Source organism: Leptodactylus fuscus, chromosome 11, assembly GCF_031893055.1.
Source record: "Leptodactylus fuscus isolate aLepFus1 chromosome 11, aLepFus1.hap2, whole genome shotgun sequence".
Lineage (NCBI taxonomy): Eukaryota > Metazoa > Chordata > Amphibia > Anura > Leptodactylidae > Leptodactylus > Leptodactylus fuscus.
Genome location: NC_134275.1, coordinates 6,964,832 through 6,983,061, shown reverse-complemented (window position 1 = coordinate 6,983,061; position 18,230 = coordinate 6,964,832). Strand labels below are relative to the sequence as shown.

The following is an 18,230-nucleotide window of genomic DNA, read 5'->3' as shown; positions in this document are numbered from 1 at the left end:
TTATCCCCCATAGTGGCCCCTGCACACAGTATTATGTCCCATAGTGGCCCCTGCACACAGTATTATGCCACATAGTGGCCCCTGCACACAGTATTATGTCCCATAGTGGCCCCTGCACACAGTATTATCCCCCATAGTGGCCCCTGCACACAGTATTATGTCCCATAGTGGCCCCTGCACACAGTATTATCCCCCATAGTGGCCCCTGCACACAGTATTATCCCCCATAGTGGCCCCTGCACAAAGTATTATCCCCCATAGTGGCCCCTGCACACAGTATTATGTCCCATAGTGGCCCCTGCACACAGTATTATCCCCCATAGTGGCCCCTGCACACAGTATTATGTCCCATAGTGGCCCCTGCACACAGTATTATCCCCCATAGTGGCCCCTGCACACAGTATTATGTCCCATAGTGACCCCTGCACACAGTATTATGTCCCATAGTGACCCCTGCACACAGTATTATGTCCCATAGTGACCCCTGCACACAGTATTATGTCACATAGTGGCCCCTGCACACAGTATTATCCCCCATAGTGGCCCCTGCACACAGTATTATCCCCCATAGTGGCCCCTGCACACAGTATTATGTCCCATAGTGGCCCCTGCACACAGTATTATGCCCCATATTGGCCCCTGCACACAGTATTATGCCCCATAGTGGCCCCTGCACACAGTATTATGTCCCATAGTGGCCCCTGCACACAGTATTATGCCCCATAGTGGCCCCTGCACACAGTATTATGTCCCATAGTGGCCCCTGCACACAGTATTATGTCCCATAGTGGCCCCTGCACACAGTATTATGTCCCATAGTGGCCCCTGCACACAGTATTATGCCCCATAGTGGCCCCTGCACACAGTATTATGCCCCATAGTGGCCCCTGCACACAGTATTATGCCCCATAGTGGCCCCTGCACACAGTATTATGTCCCACTGTGGAAACTCATAAACAATTATTATACTCTTCGGTCTTTTCAGACCCCAGAGTATAATAATCGGAGACCCGGGGGGAGAAAAACATAAAAAAACACTGTTTCTTACCTGTCCCCCGGCTCCTACGCTGTCTCCTCTGCTGCCATCCTTCTTCTATGATGTCGGACGTCACATGACCCGGGATGCAGACTGGGTTCATGTGACGTCAGAGACGTCAGAAAGGACGTCAGGAAAGAAGCCTGCCCGGATCGTGGAGAGGTAACAGTGTTTTTTATATTTCTTACCTCTCCCGGTCCGCCAATCATTATACTGAGGGGTCCGAAAAGACCCCCGAGTATAATGATAGCAGCAGTAGCGGCTGTCACCGGGCCCCTAATATCCCGGGCTCTGTGGCAGCGGCCTCTGCTGCTATGGTGGTAGTTACGCCACTGAACATGTGTTAATCCAGAGCATACGGTACCTAAATTCTTCCATGGAATCACAGACATTGCTCGCGGCTAAAGCATGGGACAAGCTTGTAGATGGTCCTGAAGAAGATCTCCGAAGCTTGAATACAAAGTAACAGGTCACAGCTGACACATATATTTAAATGGCGACATCAACGTTCTCTGTATAACATCATAAAGAAGACAAATTACAGGATTGTGACAATAAACATCAAACCGCTGGCACTCTCAGTAATGATAATGTATCCCGTAATAACGGCTGTGTACGCTACGCGCCATAGTCACATCATTCTCCAGACTCGGTTTTGGCCCTTTTACATTTCTTTCTGTTGATGTACAAATCACTTACGTTATTATACCGCAGGCGGTCTGACATTTAAGTTCATCTATAATCTATGTAATGAACTACAAGAGTCAATTTTTGTTGCTTTGCCGAAGACGACATTGTTTGCCTTCTCGGAAACGCCTGGGTAAAGCTTTGCTGGATGCGGCCATTTTCTTTAATAGGTAGGTCTTTAGAGTGCTTGGAATTTATTGTGAAGTCGCTGTCGTGCGGTTCTGATTCGCACTTCAAGAGTGATATAAAACACCTGTAAAACTGATATAAAAAATGCATCAAAAATAGAAAAGATGAGAAATGTAATGGTAATGAGAACAATCGGAGAAAACATCAAAACACCACGTGCGATTTACGTAAAATAAGGGATTACGCCCAACGAGGCGCAATGATAGATGATCCAATGAACCCAATCATGGCTTCCCTCGAGAGTCCAATGGAGCGTTTCTGTACCATAGGAAAACATTATTGGGATAAATTAACCCTTGATAGGGAGGAATCCACTGACACAACCTGACACACAAACAGCATCAGATATAAAGTTGTTGTCCATATAGTCCAATTAGATAAACAGAGGGTGGCCATCTGACGGGTTCTTTTGGCCTAGCCTATTTAAGGATGGCTCTGGCTCTGGACTACCGCGGCTATTCAGTGTTTCCTCCGTGTTCCCGATAGTAAGTGTTTATCTTGAATCTTATTGCCCGTGCTCTGACCCCTTGCCTTGACCCCTGACCTTGCCTTTGCCTCCTGATCTTGACCCGGCCTGCTCCTGTTTATGACCCCGGCTTGCCTGTAGTCCTCTGCTTCTTGAAAACCATTTTTGTACTTCTCCACCGCTCCTGTTACTGACTCGGCCTGCCTGACCTTCCCTTTGGATTTCTCACTGTACTGCGTTGCCCTCTTGCTGACGGCTCAGACTGGATGACTACGCTTTGACTCTCTGCTTCCACTGGCTGACCACCCAGCGCTGCCTTATGGTTCTGCACGGCTACCCAGGACATCTGCTGGTAAGAGATCTCAGTGTCCGGTTCTGCCGTGATTTGCGGTGCACTGTGTGTTTGTCATTTCCCGACCTCAACCGCTCCGCCCGGCCAGGTCCATCCCCACCATATGGAGCTCTGGTGATCACCATTGTGGGGTTGGAGTTGGTGCAACCGAGGGGGTGTTGGACACACGGCGCCGTATTAACATCTTGATCAGTGTATCTAGCGCTGGTTCTCACTATTGGCTCAGATCTGCATCTGTTATCCTAACACTGCCCTTCCCGTCTGCATTCGCTGAGTGACGAGAGAAAAGAACCCATTCCCCTTCACTTACTGTGAAAATTTCCCTAGTAACAGGGAGAGAACAGCAAATTGGCAAAAATTTTAAAACCTATTTATCACGAAAAAATAACATATAATATATATAGCATAAGTCATTGTATAATAGCCTCAGTAACCCTTGGACGTCTTACCTGTTTATTCATAAATATATAAATGAGGGGATTGATAAAAGTGCTGCTCTTGGCCAGGATGGACGGGATGATGCTGACTGTAGGGGAGATGGTTCCAGGCTTCCCAAACGTTGTGATCAAAGACACCAGTCCGTAAGGTAACCAGCAAAACAAATAGCAAGTGACCATGCACGCCACCATGAATAGCAAATGGTTCTCCCTCTTCTGAGCGCTTGTTAGGTTAATCCTGCACATCTGCAAAGACAAACAATGATATCGAAAGCCAATGACCCGTAAACCTAACGTGCATGAGATGTCGGGTAGATCAGGTTAACTGCAAGAAATGGAGACGCTGCTGTGGGATCATTCTGACTCCTGGCAATCCCAGAGATGCTACAGCAGAACCTGCACAGCTCTGTACACTGTGTAGCAGCCAGGATAGATAATGGAAGCTTAGTAACATCCAAGCTATAGATGTTGGAAGTGGTGTAATGATTGCAGGGGGTAGGGGGCGTACAGCCAGGTGGGGACAGCAGTTAGGGGATGCTTGATAACCCGACATCCCCGGCCGCAGAGATTAGCACTCATCTCGGCTGCCTGTAGCGGTCTCTGTCCTAAACCTTCCAGGTGCCGATTTCTGCAGCCCACGGTGTGTTGTCTTTACAAGCCAGAGCAGATTTGTTATCAGTCTTCCCCCAACTGCAGTATAAAACCTATCAGCGAATAACCCTACAACATGGTGGCTCAGTAACCTGCAACCTTGCAGCGCTGGAGTCCTGGGTTTGAATCTGACCAAGACCAACATCTGCAAGGAGTTTGTAGAAAAAGCTAAAAATAATAAGTGACAGATAAGAAATACTTCTAATATATTGCATATATAAACGACTTTGACTAATGAGGAGATATCAGCCTGGCGTAGTAACTCCAGATACACCGCATATTACATTCTATTACAGCTATACCTCTGCCCCCTGCTGGCGGCTCAGATCAACACAAATAAAAGCACAGCATGGAGCAAAGCAAACAATTTTTTTCCTTATAATGTATTTTGGAGCAATTTCAGAGAAAAAAAAAATCAGAGCAATTCATTTCATGCATTTATTAGACTCCCTTGAATGAACATTAGAAGTTTCCAGTTTCAGATAAAAAAGCTTCATCGCTATCGAATGAAATCTTCTACAATTTTCAATAGACTATAGGGGGAATGTATTAAGCCTGGGATTCTGGAAGGGAACAGAAGAAGCAATGTGGGACATTACCGGCGAAAGAAAGGGCCGGGCCCCGAAGATCCGACACATTGACACCCATTTATGCCAGAATACTAGGATAGATGGGTTAGTAAATTCCTTCCAATAGGTTTTATTTCCCAATATATGCAAGCTATAAGCATGCTGTGAATGAGAATTATTACGTTCACAGACTTTATCGCCCGATATTCTTAGGCCCGGTTTATATTTGAGTGTGGGTTTCCGTTTGGGGAGTCTGCTCGGTTTCCACACAAAAAATACAGAGAGAAAAGTTCTGCTTGCAGGAGAGGGGAATGGAATGACCCGAACGCAGATGTGAACGGAGCCATAGTCCTGGTCTCAGCTGAATGGTGGAAACAATTGTATACAATCGATGTAATGCTAAACAGTCTGCAACCCTGGCTGATACATTGTAGCTAATCCTGCTCTCAGATGAGAAGTGAATACAATTGTCCAGGGCAATGGTTCCCAAAATTTCTGTGGCGGTGACCTTGTTTTGGCCAAGACTTTTGTTTGGTTCCCCCACATACTGTACTTAGTCCCATATAAAAATTATGTTCCTGCAGCATCAAAAACAACAATAACTGTACCCTGCCTCTATTCCTCATGTATTTCCCTGCATTCTGCCTTCCATTTCCCATCCTCCCACTCTCCTGTCCTGCACGAGGATAGTTACAGTAGTTTACTATACAATGTAGTGCGAGTAATAATTGATGTGGGTGCTAGACTCAGATCTTCCACTTCACTGCACAGTCTCTATCAGTAAGGTGACTTTTACTGTACAGGGTTGATATACTGGCTTCTGGTGACACTAACCTATCTATCTGCAGGGCTGGGGTGATATGCTGGGTCTGGTGACAGTAACCTATCTATCTGCAGGGCTGGGGTGATATGCTGGGTCTGGTGACACTAACCTATCTATCTGCAGGGCTGGGGTGATATGCTGGTTCTGGTGACAGTAACCTATCTATCTGCAGGGCTGGGGTGATATGCTGGTTCTGGTGACAGTAACCTATCTATCTGCAGGGCTGGGGTGATATGCTGGTTCTGGTGACAGTAACCTATCTATCTGCAGGGCTGGGGTGATATGCTGGGTCTCGTGACAGTAACCTATCTATCTGCAGGGCTGGGGTGATATGCTGGTTCTGGTGACAGTAACCTATCTATCTGCAGGGCTGGGGTGATATGCTGGTTCTGGTGACAGTAACCTATCTATCTGCAGGGCTGGGGTGATATGCTGGTTCTGGTGACAGTAACCTATCTATCTGCAGGACTGGGGTGATATGCTGGGTCTGGTGACAGTAACCTATCTATCTGCAGGACTGGGGTGATATGCTGGTTCTGGTGACACTTACCTATCTATCTGCAGGACTGGGGTGATATGCTGGTTCTGGTGACAGTAACCTATCTATCTGCAGGGCTGGGGTGATATGCTGGTTCTGGTGACAGTAACCTATGTATCTGCAGGGCTGGGGTGATATGCTGGTTCTGGTGACACTTACCTATCTATCTGCAGGACTGGGGTGATATGCTGGTTCTGGTGGCAGTAACCTATCTATCTGCAGGACTGGGGTGATATGCTGGTTCTGGTGACAGTAACCTATCTATCTGCAGGACTGGGGTGATATGCTGGGTCTGGTGACACTAACCTATCTATCTGCAGGGCTGGGGTGATATGCTGGTTCTGGTGACAGTAACCTATCTATCTGCAGGACTGGGGTGATATGCTGGTTCTGGTGACACTAACCTATCTATCTGCAGGGCTGGGGTGATATGCTGGTTCTGGTGACAGTAACCTATCTATCTGCAGGACTGGGGTGATATGCTGGGTCTGGTGACACTAACCTATCTATCTGCAGGGCTGGGGTGATATGCTGGTTCTGGTGACACTAACCTATCTATCTGCAGGGCTGGGTGATATGCTGGTTCTGGTGGCAGTAATCTATCTATCTGCAGGGCTGGGGTGATATGCTGGTTCTGGTGACACTAACCTATCTATCTGCAGGGCTGGGTGATATGCTGGTTCTGGTGACAGTAACCTATCTATCTGCAGGGTTGGGGTGATATGCTGGTTCTGGTGACAGTAACCTATCTATCTGCAGGACTGGGGTGATATGCTGGTTCTGGTGACAGTAACCTATCTATCTGCAGGACTGGGGTGATATGCTGGTTCTGGTGACAGTAACCTATCTATCTGCAGGACTGGGGTGATATGCTGGGTCTGGTGACACTAACCTATCTATCTGCAGGGCTGGGGTGATATGCTGGTTCTGGTGACAGTAACCTATCTATCTGCAGGACTGGAGTGATATGCTGGGTCTGGTGACACTAACCTATCTATCTGCAGGACTGGGGTGATATACTGGTTCTGGTGACAGTAACCTATCTATCTGCAGGGCTGGGGTTGATATGCTGGTTCTGGTGACAGTAACCTATCTATCTGCAGGGCTGGGGTTGATATGCTGGTTCTGGTGACAGTAACCTATATATCTGCAGGACTGGGGTGATATGCTGGTTCTGGTGACAGTAACCTATCTATCTGCAGGACTGGGGTGATATGCTGGTTCTGGTGACAGTAACCTATCTATCTGCAGGGCTGGGGTGATATGCTGGTTCTGGTGACAGTAACCTATCTATCTGCAGGGCTGGGGTGATATGCTGGTTCTGGTGACAGTAACCTATCTATCTGCAGGGCTGGGGTGATATGCTGGTTCTGGTGACAGTAACCTATCTATCTGCAGGGCTGGGGTGTTATGCTGGTTCTGGTGACACTTACCTATCTATCTGCAGGACTGGGGTGATATGCTGGTTCTGGTGACAGTAGCCTATCTATCTGCAGGGCTGGGGTGATATGCTGGTTCTGGTGACAGTAACCTATCTATCTGCAGGACTGGGGTGATATGCTGGTTCTGGTGACAGTAACCTATCTATCTGCAGGGCTGGGGTGATATGCTGGTTCTGGTGACAGTAATCTATCTATCTGCAGGACTGGGGTGATATGCTGGTTCTGGTGACAGTAACCTATCTATCTGCAGGGCTGGGGTGATATGCTGGTTCTGGTGACAGTAACCTATCTATCTGCAGGGCTGGGGTGATATACTGGTTCTGGTGACAGTAACCTATCTATCTGCAGGGCTGGGGTGATATGCTGGGTCTGGTGACACTAACCTATCTATCTGCAGGACTGGGGTGATATGCTGGATCTGGTGACAGTGACCTATCTATCTGCAGGGCTGGGGTGATATGCTGGTTCTGGTGACAGTAACCTATCTATCTGCAGGACTGGGGTGATATGCTGGTTCTGGTGACAGTAGCCTATCTATCTGCAGGGCTGGGGTGATATGCTGGTTCTGGTGGCAGTAACCTATCTATCTGCAGGGCTGGGGTGATATGCTGGTTCTGGTGACAGTAGCCTATCTATCTGCAGGGCTGGGGTGATATGCTGGTTCTGGTGACAGTAACCTATCTATCTGCAGGGCTGGGGTGATATGCTGGTTCTGGTGACAGTAACCTATCTATCTGCAGGGCTGGGGTGATATGCTGGTTCTGGTGGTGGTAACCTATCTATCTGCAGGACAAGGTTGATATACTGGCTTAGTTGTCAGACTCCTTTTAAATATTAGTTATTTGTTTAACCCCACACGTGAATTTGAGCAGATAAAATATTATAGTTTAAGGTCACTTACCCCTCGGATTATTCGAACAATATGGCCATAGCTAAACATCATGAGGAGCAGAGGTAAGACCAGGCAGAACAGGAAGAGGCAGACGATGTACGACACATTGTTGTGCGATTTTGAGTGCCAAACTACTGAGCAGGTGGTGCCTGAGCTTTCAAGTCCATAGCTACTCCATCCAAAAAGGGGAGGTATCGTCCAGATCAGAGAATAGAGCCAAGACCCGCCGATGCAGATCCAGGCATTTTTGTAATTCGAGGCATCAACCTTTGCATACCTCAGAACTGTAAGGTAGCGTTCATAGGATAACATGGACAGAGAGACCAGGGACACGATGCCTAAAATAAAAGAACAACATGAATCAGAACAGATACAATTCCAAGAACACAGATACAATGTAAAGACATAAAGCATTGCTGCACATTGATTCTGCTCAGTAACTTGAATCTTCCTGGGCTTTTTATATCAATGACCTATCCTTAGAATAATCAATATTAGATCAGGGCCGTGGCATCTGAGGAATACCGTGGACTCTTCTTGTGTAAACTCAGTCCACTAAACTGGGAGTTGCAATATGTAACACAACCATTCCTATATCAACCATGTGCTAAGTGTATGGAGCACCATAAATATCGAAGTGATCGGACGACTCACCAACGTGCTGTGACCCTTATCTTAAGGAACGTTTGTGGTTCACAACATTAAAGGGTTAATTGGCAACTTGATCCGTGGCCAATGCCAAAGTCCTTATTGGATTAGTTATTAAAAATGGATTATTAAATATCTACAGGCTACGGTTTTGGATCTCCAGCATTGGGATTAGGGCAGGGGCCACATGTTATTCAGCAGTTGGCGTAGAAGGTTTGTCACCACCGGGAACCTTGACACTTGGGACACCCTCGGAAAAACAGAATAGTAGTACAGGAACCAAATCTAACAAATGGGTGAAGATATTAGACTTGGCCATATATTGATAGAAGCAAATGTTCCATTATCACATACAGTATCTGTGAGTGTCCATAGTAGGTGGACCTAAGATTTGCAGATAATTTGACGATGAAATTGAATAGGATGACAATGAAGTACGAGTGGAAGACTTGTTGTATTTGAAGAATAAGAATCTTTATCTTTGCAGTATGTTTGTAGAAGTGTATCGTGATATGAACAAAAGAGATTTCCGAGGACCTCAGAAGAAGAGTGGTCGATGCTTATCAGGCTGGAGAACATAACAAAGCCATCTCTAAAGAGCATGGACTCCACCAACCCATGATCAGACAGACTGGGGTGCCAATATAAGAAATTCAAGGTCATTCCTACCCTTCCCAGGACTGGTCAATCTACAAAGATCTTGCCAAGAGCAAGGCTCATAATCAGGGCCGCCGATAGGCCAGTACTACTGGTACTGGCGTCAGGGGCCCGGCCAAATTGAAAAATGGGGGAGGCCCGGTTTTGGCCCGCCACCGTGTTCCGGCCCCCTGGCGCCCGTAGCAGTCATTGTGTATGTCCTATTTCAACTCAGATCTGCATCCAGAGGACGCAGATCTGAGTTGAAGACATACGCGGCTGAAGCAAGGAGCTGACACAGGTCAGCTTCTCGCTTCGCCGCTGCGCGCCTCTCTCCCTGACACATATGCAGCTGAAGACGCGATGTGATCACATTGCGTCTAAAAGCCAGTAGCCGGCGGCAGCAGCGAAGCGAGGAGCTAACACAGGTCAGCTCCTCGCTTCAGCCATCGCGTCTACAAGCCAGTAGCCGGTGGCGAAGCGAGGAGCTGACACAGGTCAGCTCCTTGCTTCGCCGCTGCGCGCCTCTCTCGCTGTCACATATGCGGCTGAAGCGAGGAGCTGACCTGTGTCAGCTCCTCGCTTCTCCGCCTCCGCTACTGGCTTGTAGACGCGATGTGATGACGTCACATCGCGTCTATAACTGTGCGCCAGTGAGAGAGAGGCGCGCAGAGAGCTGCGAGGGAACGAAGGAGAAGGTAAGTCAGTCAGTGTAATGTGGAACGTGAAACTGGGGGCAGAGAGAGGACGGCATGACACTGGGGGCAGAGATGGAGGGGACATGAATATGGGGCAGAGATGGAGAGGACGGCATGACAATGGGGGCAGAGATGGAGGGACATGAATATGGGGCAGAGATGGAGGGGACATGAATATGGGGGCAGAGATGGAGAGGACGGCATGACAATGGGGCAGAGATGGAGGGACATGAATATGGGGGCAGAGATGGAGGGGACATGAATATGGGGGCAGAGATGGAGAGGACGGCATGACATTGGGGGCAGAGATGGAATGACATGAATTTGGGGGCAGAGAAGGAGGGGACATGAATATGGGGGCAGAGATGGAGGGGACATGAATATGGGGGCAGAGATGGAGAGGACGGCATGACATTGGGGGCAGAGATGGAGGGACATGAATTTGGGGGCAGAGAAGGAGGGGACATGAATATGGGGGCAGAGATGGAGGGGACATGAATCTGGGGGCAGAGATGGAGGGGACATGAATATGGGGGCAGAGATGGAGGGGACATGAATCTGGGGGTAGAGATGGAGGGGACATGAAACTGGGGGCAGAGATGGAGGGGACATGAAACTGGGGGCAGAGATGGAGGGGACATGAATCTGGGGGTAGACATGGAGGGGACATGAAACTGGGGGCAGAGATGGAGGGGCGGAACATGAAACTGGGGGCAGAAATGGATGGGCGGACATGAATCTGGGGGCAGAGATTGGGTGGGAGACATGAAACTGGGTGCAGATGAAGGGTGTATATGAAGCTGGGGGAGAGATAGAGGGGGGACATATAATGTACGGGTGACTGTAGGAGGATTATACTGTGTGCGGGCACATGAAAAATTAATGAGAATGGGTGGAGTCAACATAACGGTGGGTGGGGCTAAATTTGCAGTGGCGCGCAAAGAGCGCCGCACATTTTGTCCCTCTTTTGGTTCTTCAAAAGTTGGGATGTATGGGTACAGGAGGCAGTGGAAAGATGTTAGAAGGTAGACGGGGGGGGGGGGAGGGGGATTGTTGGGGCATCGGGTGTGCGGCACTGCGGAGAGGGAACTGGGGCCTGATTAAGCCTTGTAAAGCTGCTAAATAAAGGTAAATGTAATACAGAATTGGTATGTCGCAAAATAAAGTAGTTTTAAAATGCGGCAGCAGGGGGGGGCAGACACTTAGGCTGTATGGGGCCCCAAAATTCCTGATGGCGGCCCTGCTCATAATAGTCTACAAGGTCACAAAGGAAACCAAGGTAACCTCGAAGGAATTAAACATTATTGTTCAGGAGTCTACCATTGGGAAGATACTGAAGAACAATGGTGTGAATGGCTGGATTGCAAGTCCGCTGCTGAGCTGAAATACCAGATGCAACCTGTGGGCAAGTGTGGCGCTGTCTGTAGAAGAAAGCTGCAATAAATAGTGGAGCCCTGAGTAAGACCATCTCTGTCAACCCCCCAGGGAATAAATGGAGTTGCAGTACACACTGCTGTAAATATAGAGGTCGAAGTAGCCCAGAAGCCAGGACACAGGTCACGCTCACCACACTAGGACTGGATAAACCTCTTTGATCTCCTTTCTGATTTCCTTTGATGGCTGACAGTTCATGTATTGTATATTTATCACCCCTGCCCTCGGGTGAGCTGGAGGGAGGAGATTTACGATTCACAGCCTGCCACTGTCAGAAAGGAGAACAATAACCCTTTCATGGAAAACTATTAGTTGGTACATAGTCAAGGAGGGATTGTGTGGCACAAAGGGGGTTATGATTACTATGTAGGACACACTGACCGGGGATACGAATAATTGGAAGCCGTGAAGGTTTTCATGGTGGTCGGGCCCGGCTATGCAACAGACCCAATAATAGAGTTGCAAAAACAGACCTGCTTCATATATTGCATCTTGTAACCACGTACCCCTTCAAGGATCCATAAAAAAATGCAACCGTGTGTATGGGGAGGGTCAGAGAAATAAGGAATCCATTGGTGACCTGCTACTATGGATCTGTAATAATGGATAACAATTGGATCAAACATACTGTGGATTATAATCAGATTAGAATGTAGCCATTTGTTTCAAAGTAAATAGCAACAGAGTCGCTTAAAACGTAAAAGATATCAATTATGGTGCACAAGGCAATATGTCATAAAGTAACGCAGGTGACAACTTACAAAGTGCTGACACCTTTGGAAAAAAAGCAAAAGTGAAGTCTGCGAGACATCGCTCTCTACGTAGCGTACAGTAATAACAGTGTTACACAGAGTTCCAGGAAGATTTCCTAGAGCGGCTTCTACACGTGAACCCGAAGCTGCTGAGCAAGATTAAAAGGAGCAAAAAAATGTATTTCCACCTAAATGCTGAACTATGATAGCGGACCGTCGTGTCATTCATTCTAAGGATAACAGAAGATGAATATTGTATCACATTTTCTTCCTTGTATCGAGATTTCAGTTTGGGAAAGGGTTAAATTTCTACATAAAAAAGCGCGGCTTCCAATATGACCTTTATTTACAGCAAACAGATGCAATACTTGTTGTATAATGGTGGGAAAAAAAAAATCGATAAAGATCCCGCACGTAAGAGTGTGATGGCTTTACGGGGTCAGAGGCGCGGCGAGAATACAGATAGGGCGCTATCACAGAATGCACCGGCTCCAGCAATACAACAGCAAATGTGTGGGCAGAGAATACAACAATACGTGATACATAGATTATTAGAACTAAACGGATTAGGATAAATCCTGGCACATTGCAAAATGAACAACCTTGTGACCGCTCGGCCAGGCTGCAGCATAGTAATCCAGGGAATGGCCGGACACAGCATGTAGGATGGTGGAAATAACTAAAATAATAGGAATAGTTACAATGATACAAATTGTAACAATAATAATTGTAATAATAATCATCAAAAGAGTTTTTAGAGGGTGCTTGAGATTTTATCAAATGTGGACATATCTGCACGGCATTACTGAGCAATCCGGTCTCTGGCTTTATAAATCTTCATATGTGATGTCTTAACATTTGTCTGCTGCAAATAACCCCAATATGGCTGCAGTATATGTTTCATTTTTGTCTGAGGCATGAATATGTGCAATACAGAGCAGTCCATCCATTATTACTAACATTAGATTCTGTCATTCTGCCAGGAGTAACTGTACAACAGCAAAGAAATAGCTGAAAAAGTCCCAAGTGACCATAACCCAGGGACACAGGACTTCAAATCCAGGTTATGATGCAGATAAAAAGAGAGAGAGATATATGAGCCGAATAAGGAGAGTTAGTTACAGTCTATGACTAACATCCCATCAGCAATAACACAAGCAGCTAGTCAGAAGTAGATAGCAGTAGCTAGACTCTCCTTACATTCATTAATAAGTTGCAGACTCCTCTCTGAGCAGTGTACAAGCTGTGTGTAATCATGCAGAGGCCTGATGGTAGGGTCACACCTTCACTTAGGTCTCGGTTCTTCTGATTGGAGACCTGAAAAACGGAAGCCCATTCCACTTAAAAAACGGTTACCATTGGGACTTCCTTTCCACGTGATGTGTGGAGCGCTCCCTTTACTTTATTTCTTGTAAGGCAAGAAACCAACTTCAAAATCCTCTCTAGGTGGTCCAGAACCCTCCCCCCCCGTCCTCCATGGTATTTCCCCATCGACCCCGGATCTCTGCTGGCATTGCTCCTCAGGACGGGGTGCGATGCTACATGTCTGGTGGAACTAACCCATCCGTTCACATCCATTGGAAATTGTTTCCATTTCAAAGCAATAACCTCCATGTAAGTCTGGTCCTCTGACCGAGGGGCAATGCAGGGGTTAACCTATTACAAATATCCATTAAAAAAGACACGTCAGGAGCTGGTTTTCTTCAAAAGGTAGAAAAGACGATCAAAAATCTATCATAAGACCCTTCTTATCCTTAAAGGGGTATTCCCATGACACTTGTCCACCAACCTGCAGGCTCTGTGCTCTGTTCACTTCCTGGTTTACTCGGCACATTGGTGGGCGGGGTTTCACTTGCTCTGCTATCTGCTATGTCTGCAGTTAGTAATGAGGGATTAGTTGTAAATGCATTACCACGGTATGAAGCTGATGTAGAGGCTGATGTAGCAGACTGGATTTGAGTCAGCTTGCATTACATACAGAGGTAACGGACTTCTTATCTCAGCCCTTATCAGCCAAATTCAATTAAACCGGCTGATAAGTGGAAGAGCTGAAGATAAGAGTTCAGAAGTCTCGAAGCTCTCACCTCCCCTATCTGAGGAGCTCTGTTGCTTGTCAGCCCCTCCCTCCCCCCCCTGAGAGCAGGCAGCTACATCACTTGGGAAATGAGCAGATAAGCCCCATGGCCATAGAAACTGAGTGTAAACAATGAAGTGAATAAATTAAGAAAGCGGACAAACAAAGCAGTTTTGATAAAGCAATGTATTTAGGAAAAGTCTTATAGCCACATAAACTAGCAGTATAGATAGGATCCTTGTGATGGGACAACCCCTTTAATCCTGTTCTGTATTATAGCACAGACGTAATTCCGTCCCTGGTACAAATCACTCTAGGTCTGTCCCGTCATGGTACCAAACCTTGTGTCATATATGTATATTCTCAGAAGCAGTATATACATGAGACACAACATCCTCTATGGGATCCTGTTTCTTATAGGAAGTACGTCGGTCTGGAGGGTATAATTACTCTTTCTGATAGAAGGAGGTCAGGATGACGCCGCGATATCTCGCCTATTCCACGCTGATAGGAAACATAAGGCAATTACATCTCTACTTCCACCTTCCTTGTACCTTCATCTATGAGCCTGATGTATAAAAACCGTGAAGCTGACCTTATTACTAATAGCCGCATGTCACTCCAAAGTAGGGGCTCGTAATAGGAATGTATAAGCTGACATTAAGATTTGGATTGCTGCGCCATCTGGCCGTACAATCGGAAGTCCAATTGGTCCAAGGAATAAATAGTAGAACCTTCCTGGAGCGGATCCCTATAGGACAGCAGGTCACGGAGGTTTTATACATTGGGGGAAGTTACTAGTTAAAAAGCGTGAGAATTCTGGTTGCATTTGCACTGCTATAAATGTCAGACATGCCTTGTTATGTGTATTAGGAACTTTTTGCTCCTTACTAACCAGTTCTGAAATGTGTCTAGACAAGGTGCGGTGACTTTTCCACGCAATCCTATGGGAAACAAGTGTAAGTTGTGTAACTGATTCCTACAACTGTATCATCCTGTTCCCAAATATCGGACAGAGGTCCCTTGGCCTCTTAGATAAAATGATTCCTAATGAAACCTTATTAGCCTCCAAACTGGATTGTCTTATGCCGAATTGTGAACTACTTTCCTGTCTGCATGATTCGTGTGGCCAGCATATGGACTATTATAGTCTATGGGGTCCGTGTGCTTTCACTGCACAGTGCTTGCAGTTGTGTTTGGTATTCGGTTCGTGGGGTCCCCGTGCGGGCTCGCCAAATGGAATACCAAACGCAAATGAGAACCAAGCATAAGGGGGTATTCCAACTGACTGCTGGGAAGCCGTCGCCTGTCCATTTGCTCCAGGGATTAGGACGGAAACCTTTGGGTGGTCAGCAGACACTAGTGTGAACACCCCCTAAGTTTGACACTTGACGGACTAATGATAGTCATTGAGGTTCCTTGCAAGAACAGTCTTGCAAGGAACCTCGTGCGCCCATAATAGTAACAAGTGCACTGCCCTATAATGACATCAATAGCGCCAGCATAGTGACATCCACTGTGCCCCCATAATAGAGTCAGCCAAAGTGGGAGACAGGGCAGAACACGAGGATATTTTGTTTCTGCAACTCCCTTTCACTCCTATGGGTGTTACGGAAACAGCGTAGCTCAGAGCAACAAAGTAATAGGACACAAGACGATGGGGATGGATGATTTTAGAGATTCAGAGGTGAGATCTGCCTCTATCAGACACCTATGGTGAATCCTGTGGCCAAGAAGGGACAGAAGGACTTGGTTCAGAAATAGGGACTGTCCCTCCAAAGGACCAGAGATATAATGAGAAGAACAGTAACAGGGATGAATTGTCACTAACGCGTTTCTTCTGAGCACCGAATATAACACATAAGTCTCCATGCAAACCACAGACATGACCATAGCAAAAGTAACTGCAACTGGCATTAACAACACTACATCTGACCAACTCAGCACTGCTACATCTGCAAATGGACAGTCAGGTTACTCACCAAACAAGGAGTTGCAGAAGCCATACCACTTACATCCCTGCTGTCCTATCAGCCACCCACCAGAGACACTGGCCGCAAAGCTGAAGGGGGTCCCAAAGACACAGACCAGCAGGTCACTGACACTGATGTTCAGCAGGATCATATTGATGGGGGTCCTCACTGCCTGAAACTTCACAAAGATCAGCAGCACCAGAAAGTTATAGAGCGATCCCAGCACCAGGATGCAGCCCAGGCACACAGCCACCACATTGTGAGCAGTCCTGCTGAGCCCAGCCACTGAGGAGTCCCTGCTGTCCCCAAGGCTGACATTGTGCACTACAGAGTCATTCAGCATGTCCAGGACATAGACCATGTCTAAGCCTCAGCTCCTGGAGCTACTGGAGGAGCCTCAGCAGCTGCAGCCAAGACTCCAGCATGTGTGCGAGCCCCCCCTGCTGGTACAAGGCGGCGCTGCTCTGTAACATTGCATCAAGGTGAAGGCAGCAGGGGCCAGCACATTGGGCGAGGAGCAGCAGTTAACCCCTAAGTGACCAGTGCATGTCATGCCTCTGATTATTTCTCTCGATTTTGCTAGAAAATAGCTTTTGCATTCTAAGTGGAGCTTTACTGCATAGTAATGAAAAAAATATATACACACACATATATATACAGTATATATATTCAGTAATATAAAAACTCTATAAAATGAGATATTAACATGTGTCCGCTGTAAGCTATGGAGCTATCTGGTGACGGCTTACTAACCTGACAAGTGTTTCTATGAACCCCACCATACACCTGTAGGCTTGGCTCAGCTGAGCATGCATGTCCTTCAATGCAGAAAGGGGAATAGCTATGACCAGACACCTATGGCACTAGTTTCTCTCCTATAGGAAGAAAGGATTGGGCATTGTGCAACTGAATATCCTAAACACAATCCTTCTTTCTCCAGTAGTTACACTTGGGGGTGATATTAGATATTCGTCCGGTTCAGACGCCTTTTATTCTAAACATATTTAAGGCTGAGAAACTCGAAACTCCGATTTTGCTTTGGCTTTTTGAGCTACAAAAGAAATAGGAAATCTATAAGAAGTTCTTCTATTTCTCCTTCTGCTCCATCCACTCCTGACTTTGGATACATAAAGTGATGCCTATCTGTTCCTATCCATCATATGTCCATTACCCATAGATATTAATGTTACAAAATAAGGGAGGCTTCACATCCGTCATAAATCCATCAACAAACCCAAAAGTCCTGCACCCAGTGCCACCTGGTGTCACTATGTCTGCTAAACTAACGGACGTGTGACGGATTCGGCGGAAATGGGACAACACATTAAATCCCATTGAAATCGATGGAATTTTATGACGCATCTGTTAGTGTCCATTGTTACATTTTGTAACAAATGTAACGGTGTGAACTCCCCCTTACAGACTGGTAACGTTCATGCTATTAGGACAATGTTCAATGTGTGTCCCGACCCAGGAATACTCGCTGCGCTGCGACACTCTATTCCCGTAGCTTACAGGGTAAAATTCTATTGGAATTGGCTGCTTTATTCACTTTATTATGGCATTTTAGAATGTTATACTACATGGCCTATATAATGTTATACTATAACATGCCCTTATCCCCGTGATGCTCTGCACCAAACTATCATGTTGTGCTGAGTGTTTAGTAAAAAAGATTTTCCGGGCAGAAAATAATTTTTCCAAAAAGGTCTGTTAGTGCTATTAATAGGTTAATAAGTGCACCCATGTACCTTTAGCAGTGTTTTGAGTGATTTCTGGGTCTCTGGGAGCTCCTGGCATCTTCTGCATTTGTTTACAGGGTAACTTACTGTTGTGTTTTGCTACAACTACCATGATGCATTGGGCCACTCAGAGCTGACTCATACCACATCCCTCTCTCACTGCCTCCCCCTCTCTTACTCCCTACCCTCCC

The 18,230-nt window shown here is 46.7% G+C and overlaps 1 protein-coding gene across 1 annotated transcript; it reads right to left on the bottom strand.

The window, feature by feature from the left end:
- Window positions 1-1,768: 1,768 nt before the first annotated feature.
- LOC142185030 (pinopsin-like) lies at window positions 1,769-16,658 on the bottom strand. The gene is made up of 4 exons (XM_075260250.1): window positions 16,307-16,658; window positions 8,092-8,420; window positions 3,180-3,413; window positions 1,769-1,984 (listed from the first exon to the last, which is right to left on the bottom strand). The coding sequence occupies exons 1-4, from the start codon at window positions 16,656-16,658 to the stop codon at window positions 1,769-1,771; spliced, it is 1,131 nt and encodes a 376-aa protein (XP_075116351.1).
- Window positions 16,659-18,230: the final 1,572 nt, after the last annotated feature.

What these genes read in the sequence shown, in the direction of transcription:
- LOC142185030 (XM_075260250.1), bottom strand. Translation starts at nt 16,658, where the DNA reads ATGGTCTATGTCCTGGACATGCTGAATGACTCTGTAGTGCACAATGTC. An exon ending in CTTCTGCAACTCCTTGTTTG is followed by an intron (nt 8,421 to 16,306) that starts GTGAGTAACCTG and finishes CTTTTATTTTAG; the next exon opens with GCATCGTGTCCCTGGTCTCT. An exon ending in TTGTTCGAATAATCCGAGGG is followed by an intron (nt 3,414 to 8,091) that starts GTAAGTGACCTT and finishes TTGTCTTTGCAG; the next exon opens with ATGTGCAGGATTAACCTAAC.